Source organism: Coregonus clupeaformis, chromosome 1 (assembly GCF_020615455.1).
Source record: "Coregonus clupeaformis isolate EN_2021a chromosome 1, ASM2061545v1, whole genome shotgun sequence".
NCBI lineage: Eukaryota > Metazoa > Chordata > Actinopteri > Salmoniformes > Salmonidae > Coregonus > Coregonus clupeaformis.
Window position 1 is genome coordinate 14110291 of NC_059192.1, and position 17626 is coordinate 14127916.

General features: G+C 42.5%; 1 protein-coding gene across 1 annotated transcript; it reads right to left on the bottom strand.

The window, feature by feature from the left end:
* Positions 1–636: 636 nt before the first annotated feature.
* LOC121582048 (monocarboxylate transporter 12-B-like) lies at positions 637–17150 on the bottom strand. Its single transcript, XM_041897564.1, has 8 exons — positions 16904–17150; positions 16706–16776; positions 14289–14564; positions 9926–10029; positions 7479–7622; positions 2935–3532; positions 1763–2022; positions 637–972 (listed from the first exon to the last, which is right to left on the bottom strand). The coding sequence occupies exons 3-8, from the start codon at positions 14414–14416 to the stop codon at positions 737–739; spliced, it is 1470 nt and encodes a 489-aa protein (XP_041753498.1). The 5' UTR covers positions 14417–14564; positions 16706–16776; positions 16904–17150; the 3' UTR covers positions 637–736.
* Positions 17151–17626: the final 476 nt, after the last annotated feature.

Sequence of the window (17626 nt, forward strand, 5' to 3'; positions counted from 1 at the left end):
TTAAATACTATATCTGTTTGGGCTTCCCTGACCATCTGCTCATGGAAAAATCTGCCCGCAGCTGTGAATAGACTTTTACAAAGGAGCCATCCCACTCTGGCCTTGGATCATGACTGCACTCTCCTGTCAATATAAGGTATTACGAAACAACCTGAAGACTGTCTTCAGAAAAAATCTCTTACAGAAAGGCGCTATAACCCTGTCTGAATCTTCAGTGATATTCAAATTGATCAACTTCCTTAGTTACATTTTAATTGGCAGTCATGGCAACCCTGAAAGAGAAAGGCACATCAAATGTGCAATAACATCACAGGCATGATAGAGAGATTATTTGTAGAAAGTCAATATTTTGGCTGAAGTTTATCTGGTTATGGCAGAATTATTTACCTTCCATTTAGTGTCCGTGTATAATGGCTCTTTCTGAGGAAAGTCATTCCCAATCCTGAACTATCACGCTAGATTATGAGTACCAATTGATGATCGTTTCTCATAATCTTCAATGTACTTTGGTATCAGTGGTCCTCTGTAGCTCAGCTGGTAGAGCACGGCGCTTGTAACGCCAAGGTAGTGGGTTCGATCCCCGGGACCACCCATACACAAAAAAAAAAAAAAAAATGTATGCACGCATGACTGTAAGTCGCTTTGGATAAAAGCGTCTGCTAAATGGCATATTATTATTATTATATTATTATTATTCCAACAAAAGAAATGCATAACTACCCAAAAGCGTCCAATGTTAAGAATTTGCTGTGTTGACTGAAGGGTTCACATCTTTACTTGAGGCTGTGTAGAAGTCTGATCGGCAAGGCTCCTGTTTGGGGTCTGTGTTTTTATTTTTGTTTCTGTGCTTTTGGGTCCTGCGACAGTGGCGTATCCCCGTCACCGTGCTGATGACCAGGGAGCTGGAGATGAGGGCGAAGCCACTGAGGAAGAAGGTGGCCGTGTAGGTGCCTGTGGTGTCAACCAGCCAGCCTGCAGAGGGAGGAGGAGGAAGGAGGTATGAACATTCACTTGATGGATGGAAGACAAAAATGTACGTCTTGTTGACTTCCTGACTAATGCATGTGTTAATACATTTATAATGAATCCTTTTTAATCAGTAAAAGTACACTGGTGGATAATTTAACAAACTATTGCTGCACTTAATGCAACATTTGTGCATCTATGAAACAATCTTTTCAAAGTAACGTCACCTGAACATTTGCAAAATTTGTAATTAATTGAGCAATGAAGCATTGATGGTGTATTGTTCATGCCAAGATACATCCTTGACAAAACATTATCATCCATAGGTAAACATTTGCAACATTGATCATTAATTGACCAATGAAACATCAATGGTGTACTCTTCAGGGCGGTTTTCCAGACACAGATGGAAGTTCTCCATTGAAATAGGTTTTTAGTCCAGGACTAGGTTTAGTCAACAACTACAAAACATTTCAGAATCAGGACTGAATAAGTGGGTCACTTTAGAATGACATAAGGTTACTGTAAGTGAGATTGTTTGCTGTTGCATTAGTTGAAAGAGACCAGCAGGCTTGCTCTACCTAATATGGGAGGTCCAGAAAGAAGGTCAATGTCTACTCATTGTTTACAGCTTGCAAATGTGGTCTTTGGCAAAGCTTTTAGTGAAGCAATAACAATGGCTTTTGTACCGCTAAAAGCTTTCATAAAGACCACTTTTGCGATCAGCAAACAACGTGGAGACATTTACTGCTATCTCTTTTGTCCACCTCCTGTGCTACAATTGGTTAGTACTTACCTCCTATTGGAGGGCTGAGCAGGTAAGGAATGGCATGTAGAAAGTAGACAATCCCCAGAGCGGAGGAGAGGTTACTTGTCCCCACAATGTCTGAAGTCACCACAGGTATGAGGGCCACGTAGGCGCCATCAAAGTACCCATAAAACACAGAGAAAGGCACCAGCAGGGCGAACGTCCGCAGGAGTGGGATAAAGAGGCAGCACAGTCCCTCCATGCCCACTGCTATCATGTAGCACACATTACGATACTTCTTCAGGCACCTGGGGGTGAGAAAAATTGTGGACACAATCAGTCTAAAAACACAGATTGTCCATATTGACCATCTGAATGATCGGCGGCTTAGCTGTCAATGGCTTGTCAGAGTGTAATGATGTCATGTTATAGGATTGTGAGGACAGAGGAAGAGTTAAGAGATGAGTGGTTTGGGGCCATGAAGTCTACATTCCATTATGTCAAGGTAGATGAGTGATGTTTAGGATAGCATGAGTGATGGACAGGATAGTGACTTGGGGTAAAGAGTGATGAACATCAAAGACAGGGAGTGCCCATGGAGACTTGCCAGATGTATGCCAGGAAGATGGTAATAAAGGGTGTATAAGGTAGAGTGTCTTCTTTGTTCAAGTTAGTTCAACTGACGAAGGGCAAAGCTATGTCCGTTGGTTAGATGAACCCACGAGCTCGTGATTCAATAAATACTTGGTATGAAATCTCCACAGAATGTCTAAGTAAATTCTTGCATCTTGAACTTCTCAATACCAGAAACTCATCATAACACAGAGGAAACCAGCTTTATCTTCAAGATAAAATTGGGTAACAGCTCCATTTCGCTAGAGTAAAACTGGGTGAGAAACAGTTCACTAAATGGTGAGATTACAAAAAATGACTGAACTCTAAATGTGACTGATAAACACTCTGAATCTGAACTGGATATGAAAAGGCTGGACCCATATCTATGTTAAAGCATAGCTTCTGATTTTCACACAAACTCCAAGAGGAATGTTGTAGAGGAAGACCTAAAGAAAGACTAAACGCAACAAATAAAGGTACATTTTAAACCTGTCTTCCATTCGAAATAAAGGAAGGCCGGCCTATTAAAGAGCAAGGGGGAATTAAAATACCTTTATTGTGGTGGCATGCTCAATGGAACAAAAATCTTTCAAACTTTGGCCTACCTCCTGTCTACGAGCCAGCCGAAGGTGATGTTCCCCACGATGTCTATGACCCCCAGGATGGACATGAGGATGGCGGCCTGCTGGTGGCTCACGCCCACATCCAGTGCGTACGGAACCAGGTAGACGAAGGGCAGGCTGCAGCCGCTGGCTAGGAACAAGAAGCTCACTGCCAGCATCAGGAAGTCAGGCATGAGCAGGAAGCAGTACTCCTGCATGGACTGGAAGCAGAAGCAGCGGCGGCTGTTGTTGTTGTTGTTGATCGCCAGTGGTTCCTCTAACATGCTCACCACCGGAGCTTTCACCCCATATCCACACTCGGTGTCCAACGGGACTGGACCATGAGCCTCCTCTTCTTCTTTCAGAGTGATAGGGCGCAGTAGGGCCCCACAGACACACAGGTTGGCAACAACGCCCCCCAGTATGAGCAGGGCCCCACGCCATGAGTAGTGCTCTATGAGCAGCTGGACGACAGGGGCCAGGATGAAGGTCCCGATGCCACTGCCTGACATGGCGATCCCGTACGCCAGGGCTTTCCTCTCACAGAAATATGAGCCCACCATGGCTATGGCAGGGGTGTAGCAGAGGGCAAATCCAATACCTGTAAATCGAAAGAGGAAAAGGTTGTTGTTGTTTTATGAGCCACACTACGGCATCCCTTTTGTTTTTGGTATGTCTACCAAGTGTCCCTGAATTACATGATTTGCATGATTTATAGGGGCCTTAATGATAATAATAATAATAATAATAATACATTGGATTTAAAGTGTCTTAAGGGGGCAGCACTGAGCCAGCCTGCAACATCACTTCCTGGATTAGCTCAAACTGCGCATGTTATGTCTACATTCATCTCCCACATGAGACGCCATCTCAACCGACTTCCTTGGCTTCAAATGCGCTATTGAGTCTTCACATAGGAAGGAATGGTGTCACATGTTTGATGGCTTTGTCCATTCATATATACAGTGCATTCGGAAAGTCTTCAGACCCCTTCACATTTTGTTACCTTACAGCCTTATTCTAAAATGGATTAAATTAGACACATATCTGTGGAAGGGTACCAAAAAAAATTATGCAGCTTTGAAGGACCCCAAGAACACAGTAGCCTCCATCATTCTTAAATGGAAGAAGTTTGGAACCACCAAGACTCTTCCTAGAGCTGGCCGCCCGGCCAAACTGAGCAATCAGGGGAGAAGGGCCTTGGTCAGGGAGGTGACCAAGAACCCGATGGTCACTCTGATAGAGCTACAGAGTTCCTCTGTGGAGATGGGAGAACCTTCCAGAAGGACAACCATCTCTGCAGCACTCCACCAATCAGGCCTTTATGGTAGAGTGGTCAGACGGAAGCCACTCCTCAGTAAAAGGCACATGACAGCCCGCATGGAGTTTGCCAAAAGGCACCTAAAGGACTCTCAGACCATGAGAAACAAGATTCTCTGGTCTGATGAAACCAAGATTGAACTCTTTGGCCTGAATGCCAAGCGTCATGTCTGGAGGAAACCAGGCACCGCTCATCACCTGGCCAATATCATCCCTACGGTGAAGCATGTTGGTGGCAGCATCATGCTTTGGGGATGTTTTTCAGCGGCAGGGACTGGGAGACTAGTCAGGATCGAGGGAAAGATGTACGGAGCAAAGTACAGAGAGATCCTAGATGAAAATCTGCTCCAGAGTGCTCAGAACCTGAGACTGGAGCGATGGTTCACCTTCCAACAAGACAACGATTCTAAGCACACAGCCAAGACAATGCAGGAGTGGTTTCGGGACAAGTCTCTGAATGTCCTTGAGTGGCCTAGCCAGAGCCCGGACTTCAACCCGATCAAACATCTCTGGAGAGACCTGAAAATAGCTGTGCAGCGACGCTCCCCATCCAACCTGACAGAGCTTGAGAGGATCTGCAGAGAGGAATGGGAGAAACTCCTCAAATACAGGTGTGCCAAGCTTGTAGCATCATACCCAAGAAGTCTTGAGGCTGTAATCGCTGCCAAAAGTGCTTCAACAAAGTACTGAGTAATGGGTCTGAATACTTATGTAAATGTGAATAAAAAAAACTGTTTTTGCTTTGTCATTATGGGGTATTGTGTGTAGATTGATGAGGGGGGAAAAACAATTGAATCCATTTTAGAATAATGCTGTAACGTAACAAAATGTGGAAAAACTCAAGGGATCTGATTTTATATTTTTGGGGGGTAGATCAGCTTTAATATTTTTACATTTACATTTAAGTCATTTAGCAGACGCTCTTATCCAGAGCGACTTACAGGAGCAATTAGGGTTAAGTGCCTTGCTTAAGGGCACATCGACAGATTTTTCACCTAGTCGGCTCAGGGATTAGAACCAGCAACCTTTCGATTACTAGCACAACGCTCTTACCCACTACGCTACCTGCCGCCCCAGATAGATTGTAACTTCCATCAGTGTAATTGTTATATACACACATATACATACACATACATACATATAAATACATATACATACATTTACATATCCTTTAAAAAATATATATTTCCCTTTATTACTTTCCAACCCCACCACCCCTTCCCTAATTGGAGTAAACTAGTGAACAACAACACTTAGGCCTCTACTTCCATCTTATAAACTCAGCAAAAAAAGAAACGTCAATTTTTCAGGACCCTGTCTTTCAAAGATAATTCATAAAAATCCAAATAACTTCACAGATCTTCATTGTAAAGGGTTTAAACACTGTTTCCCATGCTTGTTCAATGAACCATAAACAATAAATGAACATGCACCTGTGGAACGGTCGCTAAGACACTAACAGCTTACAGACAGTAGGCAATTAAGGTCACAGTTATGAAAACTTAGGACACTAAAGAGGCCTTTCTACTGACTCTGAAAAACACCAAAAGAAAGATGCCCAGGGTCCCTGCTCATCTGCTTGAACGTGCCTTAGGCATGCTGCAAGGAGACATGAGGACTGCAGATGTGGCCAGGGCAATAAATTGCAATGTCCGTACTGTGAGACGCCTAAGACAGCGCTACAGGGAGACAGGACGGACAGCTGATCTTCCTCACAGTGGCAGACCACGTGTAACAACACCTGCACAGGATCGGTACAGCCGAACATCACACCTATGGGACAGGTACAGGATGGCAACAACAACTGCCCGAGTTACACCAGGAACGCACAATCCCTCCATCAATGCTCAGACTGTCCGCAATAGGCTGAGAGAGGCTGGACTGAGGGCTTGTAGGCCTGTTGTAAGGCAGGTCCTCACCAGACATCACCGGCAACAACGTCGCCTATGGGCACAAACCCACCGTCGCTGGACCAGACAGGACTGGCAAAAAGTGCTCTTCACTGACGAGTCGCGGTTTTGTCTCACCAGGGGTGATGGACGGATTTACGTTTATCGTCGAAGGAATGAGCGTTACACCGAGGCCTGTACTATGGAGCGGGATCGATTTGGAGGTGGAGGGTCCGTTATGGTCTGGGGCGTGTCACAGCATCATCGGACTGAGCTTGTTGTCATTGCAGGCAATCTCAACGCTGTGCGTTACAGGGAAGACATCCTCCTCCCTCATGTGGTACCCTTCCTCATCCTGACATGACCCTCCAGCATGACAATGCCACCAGCCATACTGCTCATTCTGTGCGTGATTTCCTGCAAGACAGGAATGTCAGTGTTCTGCCATGGCCAGCGAAGAGCCCGGATCTCAATCCCATTGAGCACGTCTGGGACCTGTTGGATCGGAGGGTGAGGGCTAGGGCCAGTCCCCCCAGAAATGTACGGGAACTTGCAGGTGTCTTGGAAGAGTGGGGTAACATCTCACAGCAAGAACTGGCAAATCTGGTGCAGTCCACAAGGGGGAGATGCACTGCAGTACTTAATGCAGCTGGTGGCCACACCAGATACTGACTGTTACTTTTGATTTTGACCCCCCCTTTGTTCAGGGACACATTCTTCCATTTATGTTAGTCACATGTCTGTGGAACTTGTTCAGTTTATGTCTCAGTTGTTGAATCTTGTTATGTTCACATAAATATTTACACATGTTAAGTTTGCTGAAAATAAACGCAGTTGACAGTGAGAGGACGTTTCTTTTTTTGCTAAGTTTACATACTATATACATTTTATGGACACAGTCAATTTTACAATAATTATATTTTGTTTGTTTTTACTCCTGAACTTCCTCTACCCTCAACCTCTCCAATCATTTTCATAATGTCCATCCGGTTTGCTTCTATATGCCATATCTTTCTAACTGTGCTCTTTCACAAAAGCACTCAACCTATAACCTATATACTTATTATGGACACAGTATGCTTTACATTAGTTATCTTGTTGTTATTAGTTGTTGTTAGTTGTTATTAGTCCCATCCTTCAGCTCCATTCAACACCTCCCATCTATCTCTTAACACCATCCATATTGGATTTCTATTTGCCATACATTTTTCAACTGTACTGTGATGTTTCACAAAAGTTCTGAACCCTTCTATTCTCATTGTTTCTACAGATTGTAAATTGAAAATAAACAAGGGGTCTGAATACTTTCCGAATGCACTGTCATTGGGGGGGACCCACCTGTGAGGACCCCCAGGGTGAGGTACAGGTACTCCAGGCTGGTAGCGAAAGAGCTGAGGACCAGGCCGAAGGAGGACAGAAAGCCCCCAAGGATCACAGCGATGCGGCACGACAGATGGTTCCCAATGAAGCTGCCTAGAGGAGCTGTCAATCACAACAAAGTAAACATGTTAGTATGGGATTGTCTGCTGAACTACAGTAGTACTGTCAGTTGCTCGTGAGAGGGGGGTGGCTTGGGGGCTCTGAGGTAGCGGAACACATGAGAAATAAAATGACCATAGGCCATGCTTTGATCGGGCCCGACAATTGAAGCCCAACCCTACCAGAGCCTTACATAAAAAAATATTGTATGAGCCCAAGCCTGAATTACAAAACATGATTGTGCCGTAACGTTCTTAACATATTACACACAGCAACAAAACATAAAAGCACACAGATTTAAGAGGTCTTTAGTAAATAATTGGTCTAGGCTACTGAAACAAACTCTAGTAGGCCTAATCGTCTTTGACTGTGGACTGCAGTATTATGCATATACGGTATGGATGGGTTAGGGTAGACTATATTGACAATATTGATGTTCCCGAACAGATTTCAGTTGGTTTTCAATGTTGTGGCTTAAGCGGGCTACTGTCTGTTCTTATCAAATGGCAGATGTGTTCCCGCCTGCGCTCTATAGGCCAGCATTCTACCTCCAACAATGTGTCATATATTCAACCGCAAATAATGTTGCATACCGGTATGTAAGCATAACAGAACAATTCTATCAGGAAAAAAAGACAACTAAAAGGCACATTAAAATCATTTTAGATAAATGTTGAAGTGCAACGCTGGAGAGATGGAGAGAGAGTTGCAGGCTGTCTATCAGAGCAGAGAGTGGGATAGGATGTACGTTCTCTCTCTGTTTCACCACAGCAACTTCCACATAGCCTACGAGGTTGTGCAAACCTAAGCCCGGTCCCGGCCCGCCCTAATCACTTCTCAGAATATCAGGCTCGGGCTGAAACTCTGCGTTTTCACATTATGTTTTTTTGGGTGGGCAGGATAATTAATTGATTTAACTCTGATCGCTCTTATTCTAATTTGTACATTGCATATTGTGAAAATAATGTTTCATACCACTAGAGTTAATGGATCCGTGCACATAGTCTCCAGAACACAGTCGTCCAAAACTCAGTACAGTATGTTATTATTTGTTTTAACCCTAGAACATTTCCGACAAACTTCTGCCAAAAGACAGGTAATATGAGGACAAACCAGTTCTTTACTTTTCACCAACCTCTCACACCTCGACATGAACAAACACATGCAGATACAGGAACAGAAGGAGTAACACCAATTCAGCATAAAGTTAAGCTCCAGAAAGATACCCCACTGCTAGTTTCAACACATATTAAATAGTTGCAAGTTAACATTTACTTAAATTTTTGTCACTTTGGACCATTGATACTGTGAGTTAATACAAGACCATGAGGGATTTGTGATCCGCAGCAGTCCTCTGTGACCAATGCTGACTGGCCTTGGCATACGCCTGCCTAAACAGGTTACCTAAGTCAGCCTTGATAAAGGCTGCTACGAGTCAGCATAAGGGTCTATTTTTACATGCTTTTACCGTCTCTATCATAGTGTCACATTTCACCGGGCGCAAGCAAAATAAACAAACTCCCTCTGTGTTGGGTCATGGTGTTGTGACACTGTTTTGGTATTTCAAGATGTTCTCTGTGTGTCGCTAACGTCTGTGTGTTGCTAACATTGTTCTCTCAAGCGCTAAATCGACAGGGAAAGAAGCAAACCCCTCTCTCTAACGTCTACTTTAGTCAGACAAGGGATTGTCAGTACTTTGTTCTTAAATACTACTGCACTAATGTGTACCAACTAACAAGGAACAATCCTATGCCTTCAACCAAAAAGGTTTTTAAAGGGCAATCAACATGTCCATGGTGGAGATGAGAGAAAGTAGTGTATCCCAGACGGTTGGGTGGAACTAACTAAAATAACCAAAACATCACTACTTTCTTATGTAAAGGGGTCAAACAGGGGCACATCCCAATCTAAGAGAAGCAGCAAAAACTGACCGATGGGTTGGCTGAGTTGCAAGGGCACTGCCAGTCAGCGGCTTGTGACTTTATCAACTGAAGCATACTGTAACTTTGCTGTGTGATTGTAAAAAGCACATTTACATTACATTGTCGTCATCATGTGTCCTAATTGGAAGGGAAATTATGCACCAAATATCAAACCTAGTTGTCTTAGTTGTCAAACTGAGTTAACTTCTCCTTTGTCCTTTTACAGCTTATATGTTTACATCCAATGGACCAAATCCATTTCATGACTACCCTTGGCATTGAGCAACCTGTCTAGACCACGCGTTGCAAGCCAGTGCCAGGCCCAGCGTGAAACCAGATCACTGTTGATGAAGCAGCACTTGACTGAGGGCCATGATGACTTACCACACAGCATAGTGGTGCAGTCCACCAGACTGTGGATCCAGGCTGTCCCTGAATAGTCCGCTCCAAAGTGCATCTGGAACTCCACAAAGAAGATGGAGATGCATCTGGAACACAAGAAAAGGCTCAAGATGAAGAGAAATCATGACAAATAAGAACCATCTTGCATATTTCAAATAGGTATATTTTTCCTAGTGGTTTATTCGACACAAATTTGTTACAATGGTGCACACACACCACAGGAGGCTGCTGAGCGGAGAACGGCTCATAATAATGGCTGGAACAAAGCAAATGGAATGGCATCAAACACCTGGAAACCATGTGTTTGATGTATTTAATAACATTCCACTGATTCCGCTCCAGTCATTACCATGAGCCCGTTCTCCCTAATTAAGGTGCCACCAACCTCCTGTGACGCACACACACACACACACACACACACACACTTCTGAGTGTATACAGCAAACGTTCTCGGAACACACTGAGGTTTCTTCAATTATCTAATTACTCTTCTCCAGCTAGACATGGTGATGACCTGAGTGGTCAGAGGGAGTGATGCAACCGTAATGAATTGTGTAATCATGGAGCTGAGGGGAGAGCTGTAAAAAGCCTGGGACGTGTGGGAAGAACGCCTGCTTGGGGGTTAATGAGCCACAAGCTCCTCCGTCCGAGTCTGCAGCATGGCTGCACCTGTACAAACTGTACAGGACTAGCACCAGGCAGACGATAAGGGACAAATCCCTCAGTGTGAATGTGATGGCCATCTGATCTTCATGTCCTCTCCAGCACTGGCCAGAGAACGCACATGGGGGACCTATCACACGGCAGGCCTCCGTCAGCCTGCTGTTTCCTCACACACGCACACACAAAAACCTGTATACGCACGCTGTCCGCTACAGCTGTTTTAGGGTTTTAAACTCACTCACTAGACCTCAAAGAACCTTGGGATCACTGATGCATATCGAGAAAGCAGAGGATCAGGAGTTCACTGCCCAGATTTATTACCTTGGGTTACTCTCAAACTCTTGGTGGAATTTCCCCCATTCCTTCCAATTCTGACCAATTACTACTTTAGATTATCTCTGGCAGAGTCACAATGTGCAATAGAGTAAAGGCTCAAGGTGACGTTCTGAGCAGGCATTATCAGTTTACAACCATCAGCGACCAGGAAAAGGCTGGTTGAAAATGATTGAATAATGTTGGCGTGACATTCCAAACATGCTCTTCCTTGTTTGATTGTTTTCTAAAAATCTGGCTGTTTAAACTAGAGATTTGTGTTTATTTAGCTGCGTCTCAATCCACCGCATCGGCCAATATTGCCCTTCCGCATCTGCGGTGAAAGGAGGCAGGACTAGAGCGTGTTTGTCGGACCATGAGACATCCCGAAAACCGGTCCTCTCACGAAAACGTCTGTAGCGTCCGAACGGTTTGGACGCCCACAAGTTTCAGAAGACTCTTCTGAAGTTGGTACAGCCTCTTCTGCCAACTTCTGTCTGTAGCGTCCGAACAGTTTGGGCTACACACTAATATGACCCCTCTAAGGAAAGCTGAGACTCTCCGTTTTGCCTTAGGAAGCCTCAAAAGACTCGTCAGAAGGTCCACTGTACCAGTTAAAATTTTTTATGGAAGTATATATTTTCAAATCAAATTTTATTTGTCACATACACGTGTTTAGCAGATGTTATAGCGGGTGTAGCGAAATGCTTGTGCTTCTAGCTCCGACAGTGCAGTAATATCTAACAAGTAATATCTAACAATTTCACAAAATATACCCAATACACACTAGTACGGAATGGGATTTAAGATTTAAGATAGTTTAGTGCCTAAAATAAGGAAATAAATACATAAAATAAGAAGAAAAAAAAGAAAGAATCTATAGTCAGAAGTTTACATACACCTTAGCCAAATAAATTTAAACTCAGTTTTTCAAAATTCCTGACATTTAATCCTAGTAAAAATTCCCTGTCTTAGGTCAGTTAGGATCATTACTTTATTTTAAGATTGTGAAATGTCAGAATAATAGTAGAAAGCTTTTATTTCTTTCATCACATTCCCAGTGGGTCAGAAGTTTACATACACTCAATTAGTATTTGGTAGCATTGCCTTTAAATTGTTTAACTTGGGTCAAACGTTTCGGGGAGCCTTCCACAAGCTTCCCACAATAAGTTGGGTGAATTTTGGCCCATTCCTCCTGACAGAGCTGGTGTAACTGAGTCAGGTTCGTAGGCCTCCTTGCTCGCACACGCTTTTTCAGTTCTGCCCACAAATTTTCTATAGGATTGGGCTTTGTGATGGCCACTCCAATACCTTGACTTTGTTGTCCTTAAGCCATTTTGCCACAAATTTGGAAGTATGCTTGGGGTCATTGTCCATTTGGAAGACACATTTGCGACCAAGCTTTAACTTCCTGACTGATGTCTTGAGATGTTGCTTCAATATATCCACATAATTTTCCTTTCTCATGATGCCATCTATTTTGTGAGGCGCACCAGTCCCTCCTGCAGCAAAGCACCCCCACAGCATGATGCTGCCACCCCCGTGCTTCACGGTTCGGATGGTATTCTTCGGCTTGCATTTTTCCTCCAAACATAACGATGGTCATTATGGCCAAACAGTTATATTTTTGTTTCATCAGACCAGAGGACATTTCTCCAAAAAGTACGATCTTTGTCCCCATGTGCAGTTGCAAACCGTAGTCTGGCTTTTTTATGGCGGTTTTTGAGCAGTGGCTTCTTCCTTGCTGAGCGGCCTTTCAGGTTATGTCGATATAGGACTCGTTTTACTGTGGATATAGATACTTTTGTACCTGTTTCCTCCATCTTCACAAGGTCCTTTGCTGTTGTTCTGGGATTGATTTGCACTTTTCGTACCAATGTACGTTCATCTCTAGGAGACAGAACGCGTCTCCTTTCTGAGCGGTATGACAGCTGCGTAGTCCCATGGTGTTTATACCTGCATACTATTGTTTGTACAGATGAACCAGACGTTTGGAAATTGCTCCCAAGGATGAACCAGACTTGTGGATGTCTTCTGAGGTCTTGGCTGATTTCATTTGATTTTCCCATGATGTCAAGCAAAGAGGCACTGAGTATGAAGGTAGGCCTTGAAATACATCCACAGGTACACCTCCAATTGACTCAAATTATGTCAATTAGCCTATCAGAAGCTTCTAAAGCCATGACATCATTTTCTGGAATTTTCCAAGCTGTTTAAAGGCACAGTCAACTTAGTGTATGTAAACCTCTGACCCACTGGAATTGTGATACAGTGAAATAATCTGTCTGTAAACAATTGTTGTAAAAATGACTTGTGTCATGCACAAAGTAGATGTCTTAACCGACTTGCAAAAACTATAGTTTGTTAAGAAGAAATTTGTGGAGTGGTTGAAAAACGAGTTTTAATGACTCCAACCTAAGTGTATGTAAACTTCCGACTTCAACTGTATAGTTTCTTGATCTTTCTTATGACTCTCAGATATAGGACAGACACTTCAGAACAAACTTCCTCTTAAAATTCAAAATAACTCAATGATCCTTGGTATGACTATCATAAAATAAGTCCATATGTTAGCTTAAACCCCCCCCCCCCTAAAGCTTCACTTTAGTCCTATACTGAAGACCTGCTTCTGACCTGCAGGTTGTTTACCAGGCACCCAGTGTAACCTGAACTGGAGAGTGTGATATCAGAAACAGAAGATAGCTCTTGTCACTTCAATCAGTCTTGTTCTCAAGTCATACTCAGTCAGTTGCATTATATATAGAGTTGACCTATATTACATGCAGGGTTTGGAACCGGTTCAGGAAACAGAACCGGAAAATAACAACATTACTAGAGGAACAGAATCGAACACGAAAGTGATCTATACTGTTCCGTTATTTGAAAAGTATGGGAAATGGTTAATAACGTTCTTATGTTCTGAGCATTCTTTTCCAGTCCCACATCATATATAATAAACATTTCATCATATGTAATAGAAAATGTATTGTACCATAACCGTGTTGTTTGAAAATAATTGTCAGATGTATTTAAAAGGATGTACAATGTTTCTGTGTAAGATGATAATACGTATTTTTTAGTACCCTTCAATTCACACACTTTATTAAATATATAGCCCACCATTATAGAATGGATGGATAGCCTGCATCAAGTTTGGTTAAAATGATTGTTGAATTTTGTTTGAAATGATAATGTGTCCCACAAACCTAACTGTTCTCAAACATGTAATAAAATTGCTAATAGACTGATTTGATGGGACGCCCAATTATACTGTAAAATAAACACACAGGCTTATCACTCCACAGTTCTCAGAGTTGGGTCAGGACCCAGCCAGGGGACCTCCATGACCCTCTCCTCCTGCCAGACTTACCTAGTGACGGCACGTGTGCAGACAGTGACCAAGAAGCAGCCGGCCACGATCATCCAGCCCCAGCCCCCATCAGGAGGGGGGACCGTTGGTCTCTTCTTCCCCTGAGCCATAGCCGCAGCATGAACCATGCTCAGATCTTTTTTCTGTTCCCTCTGTTTTTCTCCTGTTCTCAGCCAAGACCCAGGGACACCTCGCAGACAGACAGCCTCACACAGTCACACCCAGTATGGGATTGCACTGGTTGTTGAAGAGGCTGTTCAGTTCACTTCAGTTACACTGTTGTAGAACACAGGGAGAAGCAAAGATACTAGCTAAGACTCTATGAATAAGTCGAAAGGAGGATCGGAATCATTAACAGGCATCAACAAAATACCTCAAACATCTTCTCTGGGTCTGGGTCTGAAACGTGTCCAGCCCATTCAGCATTTGTTGAGGACTCAGCCTACAAACAAGACTAGTCACTGCTGCATGTTGAAATACTTTACTCCCCCGGCCCAAGCAGCACAGTGAGGCGACAGGGATATTGACGTAGGATTCCATGAGAGGAAGTGTTTACTGCCAGGGTGTCAGGGATAACTCAGGGAAATTACAATATTAACTTCAGACCTTGGCTGCCGTCTGCTGTTGTGACCTCTCTGAGCCTGTGCCATGTGCTGCCCTAAAACACTTTCCATAGAAAAACATCTCTGCAGCTTTGGTTCCATTGGCCACTTGACTTTGCTACCCTCCATTAGTTTAAAACCAATTCTCTGAAATTTACTCAAGCATGTAGCAACAAACAGAAATCATGTTTTGATTGATGAATGTCAGCTGACATGCAAAACATTTTGGGACTGTATCAACAATGGACTAATGAACAAAATACCAAAAGATAGTTTTGGAGTGGTATTTTCCTTTAAATCAGTATTTCAGTGTGATACCAAACACACTATACCTATGATATCTTTGTATGGAAAGTAAATAAATAATTAACTTTTTAAACTAAGAATGTGGAGGATATAAAGTAATTATCTGACTCCAAAAAGGCCAATTGCATAGTTTAATTGTTCCAGCTGCTGAGGCCATGTCAGCCACACGCCTGGTTACAAATGGGACAAAGGGGTAAACCTAAGATAGTAAATGTAAATCCGGGACACTCCAATTAGTATTATATGTTACATTTCGTATAGTATGTATTAATTTGTGGATGTCCATCATCCATTTTGTATGATATGTCACAAATAAATTAATATTATAGTATGTTACGAATTGTAATTCGTACAATATGTTATGAATTGCAATTTGTACAATATGTTACACATTCCAATTTGTTTAAGCTAACGTTAGCTAGGTGGCTAATGCTAATGTTAGCTAGGTGGCTAATGTTAGTTAGGCTAGGTGTTAGGGTTAGTGTTAGGAGTTAGGTTAAATGGTTAAGGTTAGGGGAAGGGTTAGCTAATATGCTAAGTAGTTGAAAAGTAGCTCAAAAGTAGTAAGTCATTGCTAAGTTGTTAATGAGCTAAAATGCTAAAGTTGTCCATGATGAGATTCGAGTAGTCAACCTTTGGGTTGCTAGACATTCGCATTAGACCAAACATAACATATCATACTAATTTGAGTAGCCCGAATTTACGTGTACTATGTTACATCTAGTCTATGAGACCAGGCTGCTGGTTCAACAAGGCCACCGCTACATTATTCAGCAGAGAGATGAAAATCTGTTATCCCTTAGAGTTAATGAAATCCAAACTATAACTAGGTCTTACATAGCCTACTGTGGAGAAACTGTCCAACTAAATTTAGCTGATTCGCTCAGAAAAGACGATAATTTCATGTCATGTTTGTTTACCTTAAGACATGTACAGTCAGCAAAGTTTTGAATAGGATATCAAGTTTAGGAGATGTCTGAAAATGCAATATTGTATGTATGTATCACGTGAAAACATATGTCATCCAATAATATGTTTGAGACTCGTATAATTAAGGCTGCAGAAAATACCAGACCACGCAAGCACATCTAGCACAATATAGCCTAAATATGTCCAATGGATAGGTCACAGAGGACTGACATTATATGATGGGTCACGCGGCTAAACTATCGACAATGTGGACTGGGTCCGTAATGAAAATGGCCTACGTTTACGTCTCGTTAATTACATGCACGTTCTCTTGAAAACCAGTTAGCCTTTCATCTTAAAGTGGAATGAGTACAGAATTGTTCACCACATTTATTCCTGAGGAAATGCAACAGTTCTCAAAAACGTGCAGCGGTGAAACATGTGTAAAACATGTTGAGCCAAGAAGTTCCTTTGTTATCTAAGACTGCAAGAATCTACAGTTTATATAATACAATACATGTGAATCAGTAAGCATGCGACTGTTCAGCAGAATAAACCTTTTTGGAGACTTTGTAACATTTTGTTCTTCTGATAGAATACCTTTCGTTCTCATCAGCATCGGTGAAAGCTCCACTAGGCAACTTGAACATCAAAGGTTGCTGGCTGCGTCGCTACAAATGTTTCAAAAACAATCAATGGGAATGAATACACAGAGTAAAAACCATCGAAAACATATATATATTTTTAAACAGAATTTCCCACACAGTTTCTAAGATGGAGCAATATTAAGGTTCTTACCTTTAAGTCACACACATCCAGCTGTTGTTCAGTTGCATAGTTCAGTCAAGTCGTTTGCAGCTCCCTGTTCATCAATCAAACGTACACAGTATCTGTTCTGTGACATATTAAGTGACCTCACATTCCACCACAGAACCTTTGATCCTGCATGTATTCTGGCATCAAAAACTTTTAGGGATAAGTGAAAAGTCTGCGCAGATGGTGGAACATGCAGGCTTGGGACAGACCCAGAGACATGTGGCAGAACAGGAGGAACTTGTTAACCTCGACCCTGGCTGGATGCCTCCTCCTCTCAACACGTGAGAATAAATTATGCAATTATACTATCTATAATATAATAATAATATGCCATTTAGCAGACGCTTTTATCCAAAGCGATTTACAGTCATGCGTGCATACATTTTTGTGTATGGTTGGTCCCGGAACATCATGTCCCCAACTCTTGGTAAACCAAATGTAAATGGTGATGAATATCCGACTGTACATCGATGAATACTGAATACTGTAAGATCAATAGTTTACTGGTGGTCATTTCATATGTCAAATTCAATAGCACTGCACTGTGTACATTATATTCGAATTTTCCCTATACCCATCATGAGGTTGCTTCAACCTAGCCTACTAATGAAAGTTTATAACATAGGTGTACATGTCTAGAGACAAATTGGAGTAATCAAGGTGACAGACAGAGACACATTTAATTCCGCCTTGCACACTCTTGCC

Coding starts and splice junctions, on each gene's coding strand:
- LOC121582048 (XM_041897564.1), bottom strand. CDS start 14,416: ATGGTTCATGCTGCGGCTATGGCTCAGGGGAAGAAGAGACCAACGGTC. Junction 7,623..9,925: donor CTGCACCACTATGCTGTGTG/GTAAGTCATCAT, acceptor TGTGATTGACAG/CTCCTCTAGGCAGCTTCATT. Junction 973..1,762: donor GCTCAGCCCTCCAATAGGAG/GTAAGTACTAAC, acceptor CTCCCTCTGCAG/GCTGGCTGGTTGACACCACA.